General features: G+C 49.3%; 1 protein-coding gene across 1 annotated transcript in view; it reads right to left on the bottom strand.

Annotated features, from left to right (window-relative positions):
- LRP1B (LDL receptor related protein 1B) overlaps positions 1-21,117 on the bottom strand; it is a 4,500,992-nt gene that overhangs the window by 2,127,562 nt on the left and 2,352,313 nt on the right. Inside the window, exon 18 of the mRNA XM_069225083.1 lies at positions 20,682-20,798. Within this exon, the coding sequence (XP_069081184.1) occupies positions 20,682-20,798 (117 nt within the window). The remainder of the gene's footprint in view (positions 1-20,681; positions 20,799-21,117) is intronic.

Below are 21,117 nucleotides of genomic sequence, written 5' to 3' on the forward strand. Positions count from 1 at the left end.
TTGCTCTCCAATCTGCCCAAAGTTCATCGTCTGGCATGATGTTGTGGTAACATCCACCATAATGTTTGACTCTGCCCTAGTCTCATGCTACTAAATGCATGTGGTTGTCACTTTGATCTTTAAGGCACTATTGTTCATTGTATTCCAAATTAATACATTTTATTCAATGTTTCTAAATTCATGTGGTGTTTTTCTTGTGTTGGGTTTTCACACTTAGTGTGCTGCATAAATACTTAACACAGTGTCTCTAAGTTAAGCCTGACTGCTTGTGTGTACCATAGGATTAAGCACAGGTTAATTCAATGACTTTTGTAGCTTACCCTGACATCCAATTTCCTACATCAAGGATCAGTGGAAGGATCCAGCACTTATAATTCTACAGTGACACTCACTGATTTTGTTCAAAACTAAAAACCCAGAAATAATCTCACATTAATTTAGATTTTTTTAATTCTCCTTAATTCTTGATTTGACTATTTTTCCCTTTTCCAAATTTAAGTTTAAGTTTACCTCATGAATGTGGGAACAGCATCACAAATTGGACCTATGTGTAGCCCACTAGCTTTTGAGGCCAAAAGAAATATGCAGTTCACCCCACAGGAGATGAAAAAGATGGCAATGAAGAAGAGGTGGACTTAGAGGAGGAGCAGGACCTGGACACATACCCTGTCCTGAAGCCCTGGATGAGAAAAAGAACAGCTTGCTCAAGGGAATTGAGCCACCTGCCAGGGCAGGGAGCAGTGTTCCCTCCCAAAACATGACCCCTGAAGAGCTGGCTGACAGGAAGACTGAAAAGGAGTTTGCGCTGAAGCTGGCAAAACTCAGGATGTAGAAAGCAGTGTCCAAGAGGTCCTTGGAGGAAAGGAAATTGGCCTTGGAGGAAAATTCAAATCTGCTGGATCATGAGATGAGTAAAAAGAGCTGGCCCTAAAAGACAAGTAGGTATCTGAGTCCAGTAACAATGGAGCCAGCAAAATCCTTGTGCCCAATGTAGACAGGAGGGCTCATATTCCCAAAGACCTGGTTCCTAACTTTGTTGGGGGAATGATATTGGCAAGTGGATTGAGGCCCATGAAATTACCTTTGAGATGCATAGGGTCCCTGAAGATGATTGGGGAGCAATTCTCTACAGGCATACTCTCAGTAAAGGAAAGGGTACACTTTTGGCACTAGGGGACAGTATGAGGTATTCACTTATGAGGCACAGGATTGTCAGAAAATATGTCTTCACACCTGATAAGTATAGACAGAATTTTAGGGACAGCCAGAAGTTGCCCCAACCATCCTTGGTGGATTTTGTGGATCACGTTTGAAAGATACTCTATGATTGGTTAAAGGACAGTAATGTGGATGACTATAATAGGCTATATAGTTTGATTGCCAGAGAGCACATGATCCACCTTTGTTTTACAGAGCTGTGTTAACCGCTAGTGGATTGGAAGTTCTCTGACCCCAACAAGCGTGCTAAGGAGGCAGACCACTGGCTCAGCCCAGGGACTCCAAGAAGATGTTTGGAGGGGATCCTCAAAATGGTAGATGGGGTCCCTAAAAGAAGAAAGAGGAGGGAGACAAACTTAAAAACAAGAAGTTTCATAAAGGCACCCAAAATAGTTCTCAGGGGGAGGATAACCTGCCCCAACCTGGCCCCAAGAAAAATGAGTTTACTAACAACAAGTCACGGTCGATCAACCCCAAGTGCCATGAGTGCTGTATGTATGTGCACATAAAGGGTGATGCCAAATGTACCAAGAGAGTGCAGACCCCCACTGGTGGGCAGATACCAGGGTTGGCTAGAATAGTACTTGGAGAGGAGGTTGTCTCAGTTAACAAGGGGGGGGTAGAGCAGAGGTTACCCTAGTGTCCCTGGGTGACAAGGGGATGCTACCCAAAGCCCACATGCCTTCTAAATCTTCCATGTACAGGCAGTGGGCAACTATCAATGGGCAGAGGGTGGATGCTCTGAGTTACACAGGAGCCAGTATTACTACAGTAAGATGTAATCAGGTGTCCTCAGACCAGGTAACCCCCAAAGCTGTTCAGCAGGTTGTGACAGCAGGCACTACCTAATGGCTTTGGCTACCTTTGAGTGGGATGGGGGTTTCAGGTTTCCTGAGGGTAGCTGTGAGTCCTGCCATGCAAGTAGATTTTTCGGTAGGGAAATGACTTAAAGCATACTGTTTGGAGGGAAGTGGAGCTCAGTCTCATGTGGAGATGTTAGGGTTGCCTGAATGGATGTGCCTGACTGCAAGTTCGTGGCAGCCCGAAAGGGTAGTCAAGGAGACCTAGAGCCTGGAAAAATGGCCCAGTTAGCTGCCAAGAAGTGGAAGGGCAAGGGCTATTGGAAACTGACCTCTAAAGCTCCCCACAGTCCAGAGGATGCTGAGGGTGACTGTTAGACTTTTGAGTGTATGCATGGTCATCCCCAATCTTTTTGCCTCCTGCCTCCTATTTTTTCTGACCTGTTGCGGTTGGCTTTTGAACTCTGAGTACTTTATCACTGCTAACCAGTGCTAAAGTGCATATGCTATCTGTGTAAATTGTATTGTTGATTGGTTTATCCATGATTGCCATATTTTATTTACTATTAAAACCCTAGTAAAATGCACTAGAGGTGCCAGGGCCTGTAAATCAAATGCTACTAGTGGGCCTGCAGCACAGGTTGTGCCACCCACATAAGTAACTCTGCAATAATGTCTCAGACCTGCCACTGTAGTGTCTGTGTGTGGAGTTTTTAACTGTAAATTCTACTTGGAACGTGTACCAATTTGCCAGGCCTAAACCTTCCCTTTCTTACATATAAGACACCCCAAAGGTAGGCCCTAGGTAGCCCCAAAGGCAGGGTGCAGTGTATGGTTAAGGTAGGACATATAGGCCCTCGTTACAACCTTGGCGGTAAATGCTGCCTACCGCCGTGCTGGCGGGCACCAACATATCGTGACCGTGGCGGTAATCCGCTACGGGTATTATGACCCACACAGAGAATACCGCCACAATACAGACACCCACACAAGTCCGCCACACCAAAGGTCAGTGATATACTGGCGGTACCAAAACCCACACCGTTATGCCAACAGGAACACGCCCACAGTATCATGACCTACGAATCAACGCGCGGTCTTTCAACCGCGGTAAACCATTGGCGGTACACACCACTGCACTCAAAATACACACAGACTTACAATACACCACTGCAATGGACACATCAAACTGCACACACCTGACACACATACATACACCACACACTCACAAAGCTATAAAACACACACCCACATTACCAACAACCCCTTACAACCAAAAAAATAGAACAAGAACAGAGAGAAAAGCAAAGAGCACACATACACACAGAGGCACAGAACACCATCACTCATACACCATCTACGCACATCACATAAAACATTACAACATATCACCCCACACATTACCTCACACATATCACTCACACCACTTCATGGCACCTCAAAGACACCCCATATTTTCTGAGGAGGAGCTAAGGGCCATGATGGAGAAAATCATTCGGGTAGAGCCACAGCTGTTCGACTCACAGGTGCAGCTGATCACAATTGCTAGGAAGATGGAGCAATTGCCGAGAATTGTCGACAGGGTCAACGCCGTGGGACAGCATCCAAGAACCACGCATTACATCAGGAAGAGGTGGAACGACCTACGGGGGAAGGTGCGTTCTATGGTATCAAGACACCAGATTGCTGTACAGAGGACTGGCGGTGGACCCCCACCTCTTCCCCCACAACTAACAACATGGGAGGAGGAAGTCTTGGCAATCATGCATCCTGAGGGCCTCGCAGGAGTAGCAGGAAGACTGGACTCTGGTAAGTCAAACGTATACTTTTTATCATCCCCAACCTGCATGCCATCACTAACTTCTACCCCTATTCTCACCCCATCACTCCAACACCTCATATATACCCCGCAATCACAACCCACCCATCCCAAAACCAAGCCCTGCATGCAACACCAATGCATGGTCCACCATCACATACCTGCATGGACACCCATCATCACACCATTCCCAGTAGAGAGACTCACCCAGCCCACACAATCAGCAATCACACAAGTCCAAGGTGACAGGGAAAGCACAATTCTATAAGAGAAACACACCCATTGCACAAGATGGCACACACAGATACAATAACAATGCATTTGCATCCCAACAGTGCCCCTACCCAACGTCACCGGACAGGAGGTGCCAGCAACATCCAGTCCCCCCACAGAAGAGGCCCACAGTGATGACAGAAGCTCTGCACGCCTGGATCACAATGACCAACCTGGCCCATCAGTGAACCTCTGGACATTCGGTTACCCTGCCACAGTCCCAACCCACCACAGAGCCTCCCCTTCAGGAAACACCATCACAGCACCCACCTAGCGGGCCCATGCCACTGTCAGGACAACAGGGAAACTCAGAAGACTGCTGTGCGACAGGGGGAGGACAGGCCCAGGGAACCGACCCTCTACGAGGCACTCTCCAACATCATGGGAGCATACCATCATTCCCAGGAGATCATGGGCACGGTACTGGCCAAGTTGCAGGGGACCCAGCGGCTGCAGAAGGGACAGTACATGGGAATCAGGGAGGACCTCACCAAAATCTACACCATCCTGGTCACCATAGTAGGGGTACTGGCTGATATGGGCAAGACCATGAGGGAGGCAGTGGCTCAACAAAGGGCCCCTGACACTAGCCAAACCGAGGAACAGCCTTCTACCTCCGCCAGCGCTAGTGGACAGGAGGCCCCGCCAAACTAACATCAGGCCACCAGCACCCCATCCCCTGCAGAAGGAGAAGCCCCTGCAAAGGGTCCCTGCGATCCAGGCAGAAGACAGAGAACATTGCCAAGACCCCCGCCAGGAAATAGGACCCTCTTGATTGTCACCCTACTGTCCCACTCTGTTACCGTGTCCACCTTGAACTGCCATTGCTCCACTTCCTATGCCCCCTTGGACAATGCACCTGTGATGCCATGAGACTGGACTCTAACATGGACCTTCCTCAACCATCACCCCAGCCCCTTGCACATACCCCTATACTTATTGCCACTTAAATAAACACCCTTGAAACAAATACCAATCTGGAGTCAGTCTGATTCACAAATGTATTACTACAACATTAGCAAAGCATAGCAATGTATATGTTCATTTACTCATGCCAATGTATGACAGTTTGTGGGCAGCAGTACACATAGCAGAAGCCAGAATGGGGTACACAGATCTGAAAAAAGGTAATCCAAATGGAACAGTCAGTGTCCATAGACAGAGGGTTAGAGGCTGCCATGTACAATGTCCAAAGTAAACTGAAATGTCAAGAGGAGTTAGTGTCTTACCTGTGTGTCACTAGAAGTACTGCAGGATAATGATTGATCTGTTGTCAACATCTTCTTCCTCTGCCTCCTCTTCCTCACTGTCCACAGGCTCCACCGCTGCCACAAGACCATCACCAGGCTCATCCTCCAGCAGAAAAGGCACCTGGCGTCTCAATGCCAGGTTGTGCAACATACAGCATGCCACGATGATCTGGCACACCTTCTTGAGTGAGTAGTACAGGGAGCCACCTGTCAGATGGAAGCACCGGAATCTGGCTTTCAGGAGGCCGAATATCCTCTCAATGATCTGCCTAGTTCACCTATGTGCCTCATTGTAACGTTCCTCTGCCCTTGTCCTGGGATTCCTCACTGGGGTTAGTAGCCATGAGAGGTTGGGGTAACCAGAGTCACCTGCAAATATCGAGGGACAATAGTGAGACACACACTAACCCTTAGGGACAACTCCATACCCGGACACCTACTCATACTGTGTGGGGTCCTTGGGCTCACCAGATAGCGACAACCGGTGCATCTGGAGTTGGCCCATCTCATAAGTGAGACTGCTATTGCACAAGATATAGGCGTCATGCACAGAGCTAGGATACTTGCCATTCACATGGGAGATGTACTGGTCCTCCAAACACACCATTTGCACATTCATCGAATGGTAGCTTTTTCTATTTCTGTACACCTGTTCATTTCTGCGAGGGGGGGACAAATGCCGCATGTGTCCCATCAATAGCACCAATGATGTTGGGGATATGTCCCAGGGCATAGAAGTCAGCTTTCACTGTGGCCAAATCCTCCACCTGTGGGAACACGATGTAGCTGCGCATATGTTTCAGCAGGGCAGACAACACCCCGCTCAACACGTTTGAGAACATTGGCTGAGACATCCTTGATGCCATGGCCACTGCAGTTTGGAAGGAGCCACTTGCCAGGTAATGGAGCACTGACAGGACCTGCACCAGAGGGGGTATTCCTGTGGGCTGGCAGATAGCTGACATCATGTCCAGCTCCAATTGGGCACACAGTTCTTGGATTGTGGCATGATCAAGTCTGTATGTGACTATAATGTGTCTGTCCTCCATTGTCGACAGCTCCACCAGGGGTCTGTACACCGGAGGATGCAGCCATCTCATCTGCCTCAGCAATTGTAGCCTATGGAGGAGAATGGTGAGCAGGTCATATTTCCACATAGAATGCACAACTGTGTCTGAATTAATGTTACAGGAGCCATGTGTTAAATCGTGAGTCAGTATATGTGCCAATATGTGCTGTGACGCAGTTAGCTGCCATGCCATGTGCCCCCCTGAAATGGCAGCTCCCTGACTTTTGAGGAGGGTCAAGAGGAAATGAGGTAACTGCACTGGTGTTGTGCAGCGTCGTGGTAGGCGGTAAAAGACCGCCATGCAACTCCACATTGGTTATCATTGGGCCCTATGGGTCCTAGGAGCCAATGCCGATGTACGCTGGCGGTGACGGTACGCACCGCCACGGAGGTAACCTCCATTTTCTACCCATTCACTCACTTGATACCTGACCATCAACAGGAGAGGACCTACATTGCAAGTGCTGCTGTGACCTGAGTCTGGAAGCGACAATGGCTAGAATGTCTGGGGAAAGGGTCCGTGCCTTCACTATGGAGGAGTTGGAGAAACTGGTGGATGGGGTTCTCCCCCAGTACAAGCTAGTCTACGGTCCTCCAGACAAACAGATGAGTACACTGTGAGCATGATGCATGGGCAATGCCTGTTTGGAGTGGTGTGGATGGAAGCCAGATGTTTGGGGGTGGCCTGAGTGCTGCATGTGAGGTGGTCAGTGTATGTGCATCAGGGCATGGCTGGGAACGGGTGGGCAATGGGTATGATTTTCCCGACGGGTGACTAATTCCCTTTTCTGCTGTCTTTTCCCTGCAGGTCAGTGCCCATCAGAAAAAGGGTATTTGGCATGCCATCATCAAAGAGGTGCGCACCCTGGGGGGGGGTCTATCACAGGCGGAGAACTCACTGCCGCAAGCGATGGGAGGACCTGCGCCGCTGGATGAAGAAGACGGCGGAGGCCCAACTGGGGCTGGCCTCCCAACGTGCGAGGGGTGCCCGTCGCCCCATGACCTCCCTGATGTTACGCATCCTGGCGGTGGTCTATCTGGAGTTGGATGGGCGCTTAAGGGCATCACAGCAGTCACAAGGGGGTGAGTACAGTTTCAGAAAGCTGACTTTACACGCTTTAGGAACTAGCTGGGTGGGGGATGTGGGCTGTGGGTGCCCATAGGCCAGGGGGATCATGCCAGGGCAGGTCCCTTGTTTGCAGGCTCTGAAGCACCCCTACCCCAATGGTACAAGTGGGCAACTACTATTGGGCAGGGTCCTGTGGGTGTCAGATGTACAGGTGCTTGTGGTGGGCATTGTACCCCATGGCCTGGTGACTACCTTAGTGAGTGTTTGGGCAAGGGAAGCTCAGTGTGTGTTGTGTCCACCAACGATATTGGTGTTGCTGACATTGACCATGTGTGACCTCTATCTTCCCCCCTTTTTTTTTTATCACCCTGCCCTTGTGTGCATTAGCATCATCTGGCGGAGGAGCAGAGGCACCGGCGACAGAGGAAGCTGCATCCCACATGGCCCATGAGGGTGATTTCACAGAGGGTGAAGGCACCAGTGGGGACAGAGGGCGAGGGAAGCTCCACGACAGGGACAGAAGGAGATACCAGTGACAGCAACTCCTCCTCTGATTGAAGCTCCCTGGCGGACACGTCTGTGCCCACCCCAACAACAGGTACAGGCGCCACCCCCCCTACCAGCACCGCCCTCCCAGCAGCCCCTCAGCGTGTTTCCTGTGCCCGCTCTCCCAGGAGGGTGGGCATCTCCTTCGCCCCAGGCACCTCAGGCCCTGCGCTAGTCAGCCCTGCTGCCCTCAGTAAGGAGGCTATTGACCTCATGAGATCCCTCACTGTTATGCAGTCAACCATTCTGAATGCCATCCAGGGTGTCGAGAGTCATTTGCAGCAAACAAATGCATACCTGGAGGGCCTTCATTCTGGCGTGGCGGCCCAACAGAGAGCATTTCAGGCTCTGGCCTCAACACTGTTGGCAGCCATTGTCCCTGTGTCTAGCCCCCCCCTCCAACTTCCACTACCCAGACCCAATCCCCTCAACCTTAGACTATCCCAAGCACACCTTCAGACCAGCATGCACACACACCAACACACAAAAGTGGCTCAGGAAAACATAAGAACCACACATCATCACACAGGCACTCATACAAGCACCATACCCATGCACACATACCAACATCCACTGCCTCCACTGTGTCCCCCTCCTCCTCGTTCTCCACCTTCCTCCCAGTATCCTCTCCACTCACACCTGCAAGCACTACATCATCAGCCACTGCCTCCATCACCAGCATGCCAATCACAACACACCGCTCACAAGCAATCACCACCCCCACAACCATTCACACGTCCCAGTGTCCTCTCCCAGTGTGTTTGTGAGCCCTCCTCCCAATGTACACAAACACAGGCACACACCCACTCAACAGTCATCCACCTCACAACAGCCTCCAGCCCATGCCCCTTCACCCAAACTCAGCAGATGTACACCTCCTACAACCTTTACCTCTTCCTCCCCTCCCACACCCCCTCCATCTTCCCGTCCCAGTGTGTCAAAAAAACATTTCCAAGCTAACATCAACCTCTTCCCTGCACCTCCCCTTCCCCGTCCTTCCCCTAGGGCCAGGATGTCTAGATCCCAGCCCAGCACCTCAGCCACCAAATCTGCATCTGCTGTGGTCCCTGCAAGACTGGGTGGATCGAAGGGGGCACCCGTAAGTGTGCCACCTACAGATGGGAAGGACCACCCGATTCTGCCACCTGCCAAGATCAAGAAGGGGCCGGCATGCAGCAGGGGAAAGTTGCAACACCCACCAGCAAGGCCTCATCCAAACACAGAGGACAGTGCCAATGTCCCAGCAGCAACTACTAAGGTGGGGAAGGGACACAAGAGCAAGGCCAAGTCACCTCTGGGAACGAAGCCTCCTGGTGAGGGGCTGGTGACCACCATTTTCCCAGACATGCCAGCGACCTGTACCATGGTCACCATCGCCCCAACGACTGTCACCTGCACCACTGCTGCCACAACGACAGTCAGCAGCATACTCCCCAATGATCAGCCGACCGAGGCTGCCGGAGACAGTCTGGTGTCTCCCTCCACCACTGCAGACACCTGTACCACGGCCAGCACCAGCAGCATCTCCGCCGCAGCCACCGCCACCTGCACCGCCATCTGCACCGCCATGTGCCCAGCCGGTGCCACTACATCAGATGGCAGCAGCATCCCCAGTGGGCAGCCGTCCGAGGCTGCAGATTACGTCCTTGACCCTAGACACACCACATGAGGCACCGCCATCAGCACTGGCACTACCAGCAGTTTGCAGCCTAAGTCGCCGCAGGATGGAGTGTGGCTCTGCCTCCATGGAGTATCATGCTACCTGTTCCGTGAAAATCTCAGTTCGCAGACACCCAGGTGAGAGAATGTGAACTGCCACACCACAGGTGCAGCATCACTGGGCACTATGCCCCCTCCAGAATTAGTGTAGAGATGCATCCACTCCCCCAATCCTTGGCAGGATGAAGCACACTGGGCACTATGCCCCCTCCAGATCCAGTGGAGAGATGCATCCACTCCCCCAATCCTTGGCAGGATGAAGCACACTGGGCATAAAGCCCCCTCCAGAACCAGTGGAGATATGCACCCACTTGATAGACTGTGGCCTTGCACACCCCTGGACCAACCAGTGGGCAGAGCACCCACTTGAGAGACTGTGGCCTTTCACTCCCAGGACCAAGCAGTGGGCAAACCACCCACTTGAGAGACTGTGGCTTTGCACTTCCCAGGACCAAGCAGTGGGCAGACTTCCCACTTGAGAGACTGTGGCCTTGCACTCCCCAGGACATTGCTGTGGGCATGTAGCCCGCTCCCGAATCAGTGGCGTTGTACCATCTTCCGGCTGAGGTGCTCCCCCATCCCATTCCCCCTGAGGTGCCTGTGTTTTTTCGACCTGATGCCACTGCAGTGTTCTCTCCTTTTTGAGGCAGGTGTCATGTGTGGGCTTCGCCCATAATTTTTGCGGACTTTACAATTGACAGTGTACGGCCTTCTGTACATGATGTAAATATTTTTATATACTGATTATGTTAAATTCTATTGCTATATCTAAATGTTCCAATATATCACTGGTTAAATTAATTTCCATTTGTACTTGTGTTCTTCCAGGGGGTGACGGGGTGTATCTGTAATGTTGTTGCATGTGTTAGTGTGTATGGTGTTGTGGTTGAGGGTGGGGGTGTTGCATGCCGCGTGTGTGTGTAACTCTCTTTTGCCTCCCCCCTTCCCCTTTGTGCTAGGTGCAGTACTCACTGTCATCGTCGCTGCCACCTTCTTTCAAATTCCTGGTGTATTAGTAGATACACCAACATGGGGAGGACCTGAAGTTCGGGCTCCATGACATCCTGGTTCTTCCTGGAGTGTTGAAAGGTGAATGGTTCCGCTTCGGTGTACTGTTACTGCTGTGCTTTTGATGTAGTTGGTACCGCCCCGGAAAAGCTGGCAGATTGGCCCGTCATAATACAGTGGGCGGTACATAGTCTTCCGCCTGTCTGTTGGCAGTGAACTCCGCGGTGTTGGTTGCTACTGCCCTGGCGGTCGGAGTGTTAAAGTGGCTAACTATGTTGGCGGTTCCTGCCGTGGTCGTGATCCCATTTTCTTTTTTTACCACCGGCCTCTTGGCGGTATTGCCGCTGCTTTCACACCAATCGCCAGTGTTGTAATGAGGGCAGGGTGCAGTAGATGGTTAAGGTAGGACATATAGGGGGTCATTCTGACTCCTGACGGCCGCGGTAACCGCAGGGCCGGCGGGAGCCGCCAGAATACCGCTGTGCGGTCAGAATACCGCTGTGCGGTCAGAAGACCGCCGCGGTTATTCTGGGTTTCCCGCTGGGCTGGCGGGCGACCGCCAGAAGGCCGCCCGCCAGCCCAGCGGGAAACACCCTTCCACGGGGATGCCGGCTCCGAATGGAGCCGGCGGAGTGGAAGGGGTGCGACGGGTGCAGTAGCACCCGTCGCGATTTTCAGTGTCTGCATGGCAGACACTGAAAATCATGGTGGGGCCCCACGACACCCCATACCACCATCCTGTTCCTGGCGGCCAAGACCGCCAGGAACAGGATGGCGGTATGGGGGTCGGAATCCCCATGGAGGATTCCCAAGGGCAGCGGAAAACCGGCGGGACACCGCCAGTTTTCCGTTTCTGACCGCGGCTGTACCGCCGCGGTCAGAATGCCCTTGGGAGCACCGCCAGCCTGTTGGCGGTGCTCCCGCGGTCCCCGGACCGCCAGGGTCGGAATGACCGCCATAGTAATGTGTTTTACATGTCCTCACAGTGAAATATGGCTAATTTTTTTCACTGTTGCGAGGCCTGTCCCTTTCATAGGTTAACATGGGGGCTACCTTTAAATCTGATTAAAGTGTAGATTCCCTTTGGGAGTGGATGGACATGTGGAGTTTGGGGTCTCTGAGCTCTCATTTTTAGTAAAGTTGATTTTAAGATTGTGTGTTTGAAAATGCAACTTTTAGAAAGTGAGCATTTTTTTGCTTATACCATTTCTGTGACTCTGCCTGTTTCTGGATTCTCTGTCAGGGTCAGTTTGACAGTTGGGCTGGTTCCACCTCACACTAGACAGTGACACAAAGGGAGCTGTGGTGTAGTCTGCATTTCCTGAGGAGCCATCTGTACTAGGAGGGAGGGTATGAGTGGTCACTCACACCTGAAAGGGCTGTGTCTGCCCTCACACAATGCAGTCTCCAAACCCCTGGTGAGTGTCTGGGGTCTGGACTGAGCAAGGCAGGATTTCACAATCAAAAGAGACTTTGCTTTAAAGTAGGCCTACTTCAAAGGAGAAATTGGGTATAAGAAGGGCACCCAAAACCACAGACTTTAGGATACTTTTGGATACTTTTGGAAACCAAGAGGAACCTCTGTCTGGAGAAGAGCTGATGAGCTGAGGAAGAAGAGCTGCCCTGCCTGTAACTGTGCTTTGTGGAGCTATGCTGCAGTTGCTGCTTCTGCCAGAGTAAGAGGGCGAGGACTGGACTTTGTGTTGCCTTCCTTCTTGTGAAGATCTCCAAGGGCTTGATTTAGAGCTTGCCTCCTGTTGTTTGAAGTCTCAAGGACAGCAAAGACTTCTCTCTGCCAGCACCTGGAGTCTCTGGAGAGACTCCTACTCTGCCAAGTGGTGCCCAGCCAGTTCCTGGGACCCTGAGAGGAGAAGCTGGCAGCCTAAGAGGAAGAAATCCACACACCGTCCAGGGGAAAAATCAATGCTACTCCGATCTGTGGCTGAAAAATCGTCGCGCCGCCGGCTTCGCGGCTGAAAATCGACACTCGTCTCAAATGTGACCCAAAGATCAATGCACGGAGCTGGAGAAACAACACACAACATTGCTGATGGAGGCTGGTGAGATCGCAACTCACGCTGCCCGGTTTTTGGATCATCGTGCGGCTGGATTTCCAATGCACGTACCGCTGGGCATGTAAAAACAACGCAAGGCCTGCCTGGACCCGAGAGTGATTACCGGATCAACGCATCGCTCTCCTGCAGAGAGAAGAAACGACACGCCCGACCAGACGAAAGGAGAAACGACACAAGGTCTCGCTCATGAGTGAAATTGACGCATCACAAGCCCTTTTTGACGCACCCTCGCCCGTGCTGGGTTGTTTTTAACACAACCAAGGTACATTTTCACGCTAACAGTGTTAGTGTGTGTTTAAAACTACATGAAGACTCTTTTTGCTTTTAAATTGATAACTTGACTTGTGTGTTGTGAATGTTTGTTGTTTTGGTCTTGTTTTGCTTAGATAAATATTTTCTATTTTTCTAAACCCATGTTGTGTCATTTGGTAGTGTTTTCATTAAGTTACTGTGTGTGTTGGTACAAATACTTTACACCTAGCACTCTAAAGTTAAGCCTACTGCTCTGCCAAGATTCCAAGTGGGTATGCAGGGGTTAGCTGAGGTTGATTCTATGTTACCCTGACTAGAGTGAGGGTCCTTGCTTGGACAGGTGGTAACCTGACTGGCAACCAAAGACCCCATTTCTAACAGTGACACCCTGGAATTTACAAGGGAGAGCATTGCTGGCCTTGGAAACCTTGCTGAGCTTGCTGGTTGTCATGAAGAAAGTGGGTCCACCTGGGTTGAGTTTTTCAGAGATCAAAAGGGGTGCTTCACTCTTGAAAGCTTGAGGCAGCAAGGTTGTGACTAGGCAGCTGGATTAACCTCTGGAGATCACCTGTTCTATTGGGAGAACAACAGCCTGTATAGTGAGCCCATACTTCCAGTGCCTTAGGCAGCCTGTGTGTTGGTGGTCCCCCAGTGCTACAGATCCTTCCTTTTTGGTCTGGCTCATTATATACACCTAGCAGGACATATGGAGCAGAAAAACATCTTTCCTAGACTTGTCACCTATCTCTACTGCCCCTGGATGAAGATGTCTTCAGATGTTTTCATCAGGTCATGTCCTACCTGCCAGGCCAGTGGGAAGTTGAAGACAAATCTAAAAGCCTCCCTCATTCGCTTACATGTCATTGACATCCCATTCCAAAAGGTGGGCATCAACAACGTTGGGTCCCAGGACTGCAAGAGTGCTTAGTCAACAGGCTGATCTTTGTGGACCATGCCACTGGATACCCAGAGGCAATAGCTCAGAGGACTGCAATTGTACCAGCAATTGCTAGGATCATGATGGGGACTTTTATCCATATGGGGATCTCCAAAAAAGGAGTGTTTGACAGAGGCACAGACTTCACATCTGCCAACATGAAGTCAATGTAGGATGAGTGTGGGGTAATCTACAGGTTCTCCACCCCTACCACCATCAGACCATTATTGAAAGGTTGAACAACACCTGTAAAAGAATGATTGAGGTAGGTGCCACAGAAAGGAGTTGGTTTCAGTACCTTTGAGCTCCTCTTAGGCCACCCAGTTAGAGAACCTCGCAGTCTGGTGAAGGAGGGGTGGAAGCAAGCTCCCAAGAAGCCTCCCCATGATATAGTTAGCCATATTTTGGCTCTCTAGATACAGTGCTTCTGGAAGAAGCCCTCTGGGAACCTGGAAACCAGTCAGGAGATGAAGAAGCTCTTGACATTACCAGAAGGCTTTTCTGATCAAGTTTCAACCTGGCCAAAAGTGTGAGTTATGAAGCTAGTGAACCCCAGGGCCTTACAGAACAACTGATCTGGGCTTTATGAAGTGAAAAAGAGAAAGGGGGAAGTCAACTACCTGGTGGACCTCAAGACCCCCTAGAACCTCTTAGAGTTATTCCATGTAAACTGCCTTTAACCCCACTATGAGATTTCTGAAGTCACTACGCTCTTGGTAGCAGAGGAGAGTGAGCTCCTCATAAACCTCCTATTTGCCAAGGAGCAGGATGGGTCAGTGGAAGGTGTCAACCTCTCTCATACCCTGACCCAAGAGCAGCAGAGAGACTGTTGCAAGTTGTTGGGACAGTTTGCCTCCTTGTTCTCAATAATCCCTGGACTCAAACATTTGTGTACCCATGATATAGATACTGTGGACCGCATGCCTGTGAAGAAGTTGATTTACAGGCTGTCTGATAAGGTGAGAGATAGCATCAAAGAGGAAGTGTTCAAGATGGTTGTTAGAAATGGGGTCTTTGGTTGACAGTCAGGTTACCCCCTGTTCAAGCAAAGACCCTCACTCTAGTCAGGGTAAAAGAGAATCACCCTCAGCTAACCCCTGCTTACCCCCTTGGTAGCTTGGCAGAGCAGTAGGCTTAACTTCAGAGTGCTAGGTGTAAAGTATTTGTACCAACACACACAGTAACTTAATGAAAACACTACAAAATGACACAACACAGGTTTAGAAAAATAGGAAATATTTATCTAAACAAAACAAGACCAAAACGACAAAAATCCACCATACACAAGTCAAGTTATCAATTAAAAATCAAAAAGAGTCTTTGAGTAGTTTTAAAAACACACTAGTACTGCTAGAGTGAAAATGTACCTGGTGTGCATCAAAAATAACCCCACACGGGCGGGTGGGCGTCAAAAATAAGTCCGCACGGCGGTACTTGAGTCAAAAATCCAGCCGCACGATGATTTGAAAATCCCGCAGTGCAGGTTGTGATCTCCCAGCCTCCGTCAGCGATGCTGCGCGTCGTTTCTCCTGCTCCGTGCGTCGATTTTTCGGTCGCGTTTCCTGCGAGCGTCGTTTCTCAGCTGCGGAGCCGGCGGCACGTCGTTTTTTCAGCCGCAGATCGGATTTGCGTCAATCTATTCCCCGCACGGCGCTCTGTGCGTGGATTTTCTTGTCTTTAGGCTGCCAGCTTCTCCTTTCAGGGTCCCAGGAACTGGATGAGCACCACAGGGCAGAGTAGGAGTCTCTCCAGAGATTCCAGGTGCTGGCAGAGAGAAGTCTTTGCTGTCCCTGAGACTTCAAACAACAGGAGGCAAGCTCTAGATCAAGCCCTTGGAGATTTCTTCTCAAGATGGAAGGCACACAAAGTCCAGTCTTTGCCCTCTTACTCTGGCAGAAGCAGCAACTGCAGGATAGCTCCACAAAGCACAGTCACAGGCAGGGCAGCTCTTCTTCCTCAGCTATTCAGCTCTTCTCCAGGCAGAGGTTCCTCTTGGTTCCAGAAGTGTTTCTCAAGTCTGTAGATTTGGGTGCCCTTCTTATACCCATTTTAGTCTTTGAAGTCACCTTTCTTCAAAGGGGACTCACACCTACTTGTGAAATCCTGCCTTGCCCTGGCAAGGCCTCAGACACACACCAGGGGGTTGGAGCCGGCATTGTTAGAGGCAGGCACAGTCCTTTCAGATGAGAGTGACCACTCCACCCCTCCCTCCTAGCAGAGATGGCTAATCAGGAAATGCAGGTTACACCCCAGGTCCCTTTGTGTCACTGTCTGGTGTGAGGACCAACTGTCAAACTGACCCAGACAGGGAATCCACAAACAAGGCAGAGTCACAGAATGGTTTAAGCAAGAAAATGCTCACTTTCTAAAAGTGGCATTTTCAAACGCACAATCTTAAAATCAACTTTACTAAAAGATGTATTTTTAAATTGTGAGTTCAGGGACCCCAAACTCCACATGTCCATCTACTCTCTATGGGAATCTACACTTTAATCATATTTAAAGGTAGCCCCCATATTATCCTATAAGAGAGACAGGCTTTGCAACGGTGAAAAACGAAATTGGCAGTATTTCACTGTCAGGACATATAAACCACATTACTATATGTCCTACCTTATCCATACACTGCACCCTGCCCTTGGGGCTACCTAGGGCCTACCGTAGGGGTGCCTTACATGTAAGAAAAGGGAAGGTTTAGGCTTGGCAAGTGGGTACACTTGCCAAGTCGAATTTACAGTGTAAAAATACACACACAGACACTGCAGTGGCAGGTCTGAGACATGATTACAGAGCTACTTATGTGGGTGGCACAACCAGTGCTGCAGGCCCACTAGTAGCATTTGATTTACAGGCCCTGGCACCTCTAGTGCACCTTACTAGGGACTTACTAGTAAATCAAATAGGCCAATCATGGATAACCCAATTACATACAATTTCCACGGAGAGCATATGCACTTTAGCACTGGTTAGCAGTGGGAAAGTGCTCAGAGTTCAAAAGCCAACAGCAACAGGTCAGAAAAAATAGGAGGCAGGAGGCAAAAAGACTGGGGATGACCCTGCATAAGCAAAAGTCCAACAATGGTTGAATTGGGGGGTTAATACACACTCAATAACTCTTGCCCTGCCCAGGGGCACTGGTACCCAAGGCCACTCTTATTGGCACAGTCCTAGAATTCAGGTTCTGTGAGGGCTAAAGGGGACTCATCTTAGTTACAAAACCTAAGCCATACCACATTCCCTGAACTGATGAGCTTACAGATAGGTTGGGGGCTGCCAAGTTCCGAGTACTTTTGACTGACCGATTGCTCTAATCGAGAAAGCTAAAGAGAGGCCTGCATTTTCTACCCCAGAGTGCCACTTCAAATTCAGGCCAAAGCCCTTTGAGATAAAGAAGACCTCTTTCACCTTTCAGATGTTGGTTAAAAGGGTCCTGGTTGAGATCAAGGCTTTCATTGCTACCTATCTAGATGACACTGTTGCCTTTAGTTTCAGCTGGAAGGATCACCTGTTCTATATCCAAGAGGTGCTTCAGGCTCTGCAACAGGCAGGCCTTGTAATCAAGGCCAGCAAATGGTAGATAGGGCAAGTATCTGTGGTGTAGCTGGGGCACCTGGTGAGCAGGGACAATGTGTAGCTCCTTCAAATCACGATTAAGACTATCCTGGCCGGGGAACCATCCAAAACTCAGCTGAAGTGAGGACCTTTCTAGGCCTCTCTAGATATCACATGGGGTTTGTCATGGGATGTGGCACCATGTTTCCACCTTGAATGATCTGACTTTTAAGCAACAGCCTAGAAGGTGGTCTGGACAGAGGCCTTCCAGGAAGATTTGGATAACCTCAAAAAGACCATGGGGGTAATTACAGCCCTGGCGGTACAGGACCGCCAGGGCTGAAATGACGGAAGCACCGCCAACAGGCTGGCGGTGCTCCCCTGGTCATTACGACCGCGGCGGAAGCGCCGCGGTCGCACCGCCGGGGCCGCCGGTTTCCCGCCACAATGGCCCCGGCGGTAGTAATCCGCCAGGGCAGCGCTGCTGGCAGCGCTGCCCAGGGGATTACGAGTCCCCCTACTGCCAGCCTTTTCCTGGCAGGTTGAACTGCCAGGAAAAGGCTGGCGGTACGGGGAGTCGCGGGCCCCTGGGGGCCCCTTACAGTGACAAGGCCCCATGCGGCTTTTCACTGTCTGCTCTGCAGAAAGTGAAAAGCGCGATGGGTGCAACTGCACCCGTCGCACGGCGGCAACATCGCCGGCTCCATTTGGAGCCGGCTCCCATGTTGCGGCCCACATCCCCGCTGGGCCGGCGGGCGGAAACTCTGTATCCGCCCGCTGGCCCAGCGGGGATGTCATAATGGGCACCGCAGTGGTGCGGCCGTATGGCCGCACGGCGGTTACAACTTGGCGGGCGGCAATGTTGTAATGACCCCCATGTGTACAGAACTAGTACTCAAGGACCCTGACTTCTCCAAAGGGTTTATGGTGTATACAGATGCTTCAGAACATGGTGTAGGGGCTGCTCTCACAGCTAAATTCGGAGGGCCTAGACCAACCACTAGCCTTCATAGGTAGGAGGTTGCCCCCACGGAATAGAGGTGATGTGCTATTGATAAAAAGCCTCAGACCCGTCAGAATGTTCATATAGATGAGGGTTGAGAATCCCACATTGTTGAAGTGGTCCATCTCTTTACTATGAATGGACTTTACAGTCGAACACAGCCATGAGTCTGACCACTGCAAAGCTGATTGTCTATCCAGGATCTTCCACCTTAGTGATGAGAACTCATAGGAGGATGGGTAGTTCTCCCCACTTTCAGCTTGGGAGGGCATGTGTTAGATTTGATAGCTTTGGGTGTGGTCTCCCCCCAAACATTTTGCCTTTTACCCACCTGTTGTATGGAATTTGTTTTTGTTTGCATTAGGTCACTGTGCACTTTGTCAGTGCTAACCAGTGCTAAAGCCCTGGTGCCCTCTCCTTTAAATATTTTCAAATTTACTTACACCCAATTGGCACATTTAATTTAATTTTAAGTTCCTTAACAATGGTCCTACCCAGAGTCTGTAAATTGCATGCTACTAGTGGGCCTCTAGCACTCATTGTGCCATCAACATATGTACCCATTGAAAACATGTCTCAGGCTTGCCATTGCGGCCTGTAGCACAGCTTTATACTGTCAATTCAACCTGGGAAAATACATATTTTGCCAGGCCTAAACCTGTCTTTTTAATATATATATAAGTGGCGCCTACCGTAGACCCTAAACATCCGGTAGGGCATGGTGCATTTTATGTAAAAATGAGGACGTGTTCGTAAGTTTTACATGTAGTAGTGAAAAGCTTTCAAATTCATTTTTCACTACTGTGAGGCACACATCTCTCATGGGGGATTGTGGTTTTAGGTGCAACGCAATGGTCTGCTGGTGAAACAGACTATTATAGGTTTCTGCGATCTAGGGTATCTAGTCTGCCTTTATGAGGATCGCTGACTTCTGTGATCTGTCTTTGGTGTAACCTTCTGCAGATTGCAATGTCCTGTAGAGGGTATTCCACTGTATTTTAATTCCACCATTTCATACATTTATTAATCATTTTTGTCTAGTGTCAGCATTTTTCCCTTGATAAAATAAAAAAATGCTGGGCATTGCTTTATTGAGTGGTATTTGTTTCTTGCTGAGTTCTTTTTGTTTCTAGATTGGGGGAGGGGGTAGGTCACCAGAAGTGAAACATCCTAGTTGTCACAGATAGTGCCCAATACCTATAACTGCCCTGCAGCCCTCTGACCCAGATTTCTAAAAACACCCATGTATTTTGAGGATTCATTGAAACTGTGGATCATATTCTCTCTAACCAAACAGTTGCATTTCCTTTGCAAAAAGTATTGTTTCAAACGCAAAGAAAGGGGAGAAAAAATAGTTGTCATTAGTTGTTATGGCCTTTCCTCTTGGAATAATTGTCCTGGAAAAACATTTAAAAAATACTTCATTCTACCTCACTAACTGCTTTTCCTTGTAACACAGATCTACACCTGCTATCCACGTGACAGTTGTTTAGATATCCCTACTGTCACCCACTTGCTAAAAAATCATGGTCTGTGCACTTATCTTGTCCCCGGATAAGTAATTCCGTAATAATGTGTTTTAAGAGATGACAAACCATCAGCTGGAAAACGTTCATATAATATTGGTCAAATTACCAATTCTTTCTAGTGTTAAGGTATTGAAATGGAACAAAATACTATTCCTGGAAGACAGAAACAGTGTTGAACCTCTTTCTTTCTGCTTTATGTTGGAGAAAAAACAACAAATCTCCATTAAAATAATTGCTGGATCAATAATAATCGTAAAATAGGGCTATATGTTTTCCATTGAACATCAGTTGTATGGAATATCCTGTAAAATGCAATTTGATCATAGCTATCCCTGCCTCGTTACATCAATATTGAAAATGTGTACCGTCCACGCATACTATGACCCTTCCAACCTCCAAAATTGCTTTTGTAGAGCTCTCGCGACAACAGCGCAGGGGAATGTGCCTCTCTAAGCTAATAACTATGGGTACACATCCTTTTAACAGCTAAAGCATGCGAGACAGGCTCCACCAGTCCGGTTTTTATTCGTTATAGAAATTAAAAAAATAAAACAAATCTTACCGCAGGATGATGTTTCATCAGTTCTGTCCCCGCAATCATCCTCTCGATCACACAACCAAGACCTTGGAATACAACGTCCATTCCCACAGGAAAACTGATCAGTTCGACAAGTTCTTGCTGAAAAGGATCGTTATTTTTATTGGTGAAATATATATGTAAAAATACCATGTGGACAGTTTAAAGAATACAACACAAATATTCACTTCGAAGGCTGTTGAAAACAATTGCATAAATTCCACTTTTATGTTATTCAAAAATGATACTGTCCATGTATTGCTATACCAGTAGCATGCTCAGTGAGCAGAACACTTGATTCTGAGACGTGCAATTTTCTGAGTTAATGTTTAAATCCTGGAAAAAAAAACTCAGCGTTACTTGTGGGGGTACCAGTGAATTGAACACCATAATTTGGGCAATACAAATATCTCCTTTCTAT

The sequence above is a fragment of the Pleurodeles waltl genome, chromosome 3_1 (genome assembly GCF_031143425.1).
Source record: "Pleurodeles waltl isolate 20211129_DDA chromosome 3_1, aPleWal1.hap1.20221129, whole genome shotgun sequence".
Lineage (NCBI taxonomy): Eukaryota > Metazoa > Chordata > Amphibia > Caudata > Salamandridae > Pleurodeles > Pleurodeles waltl.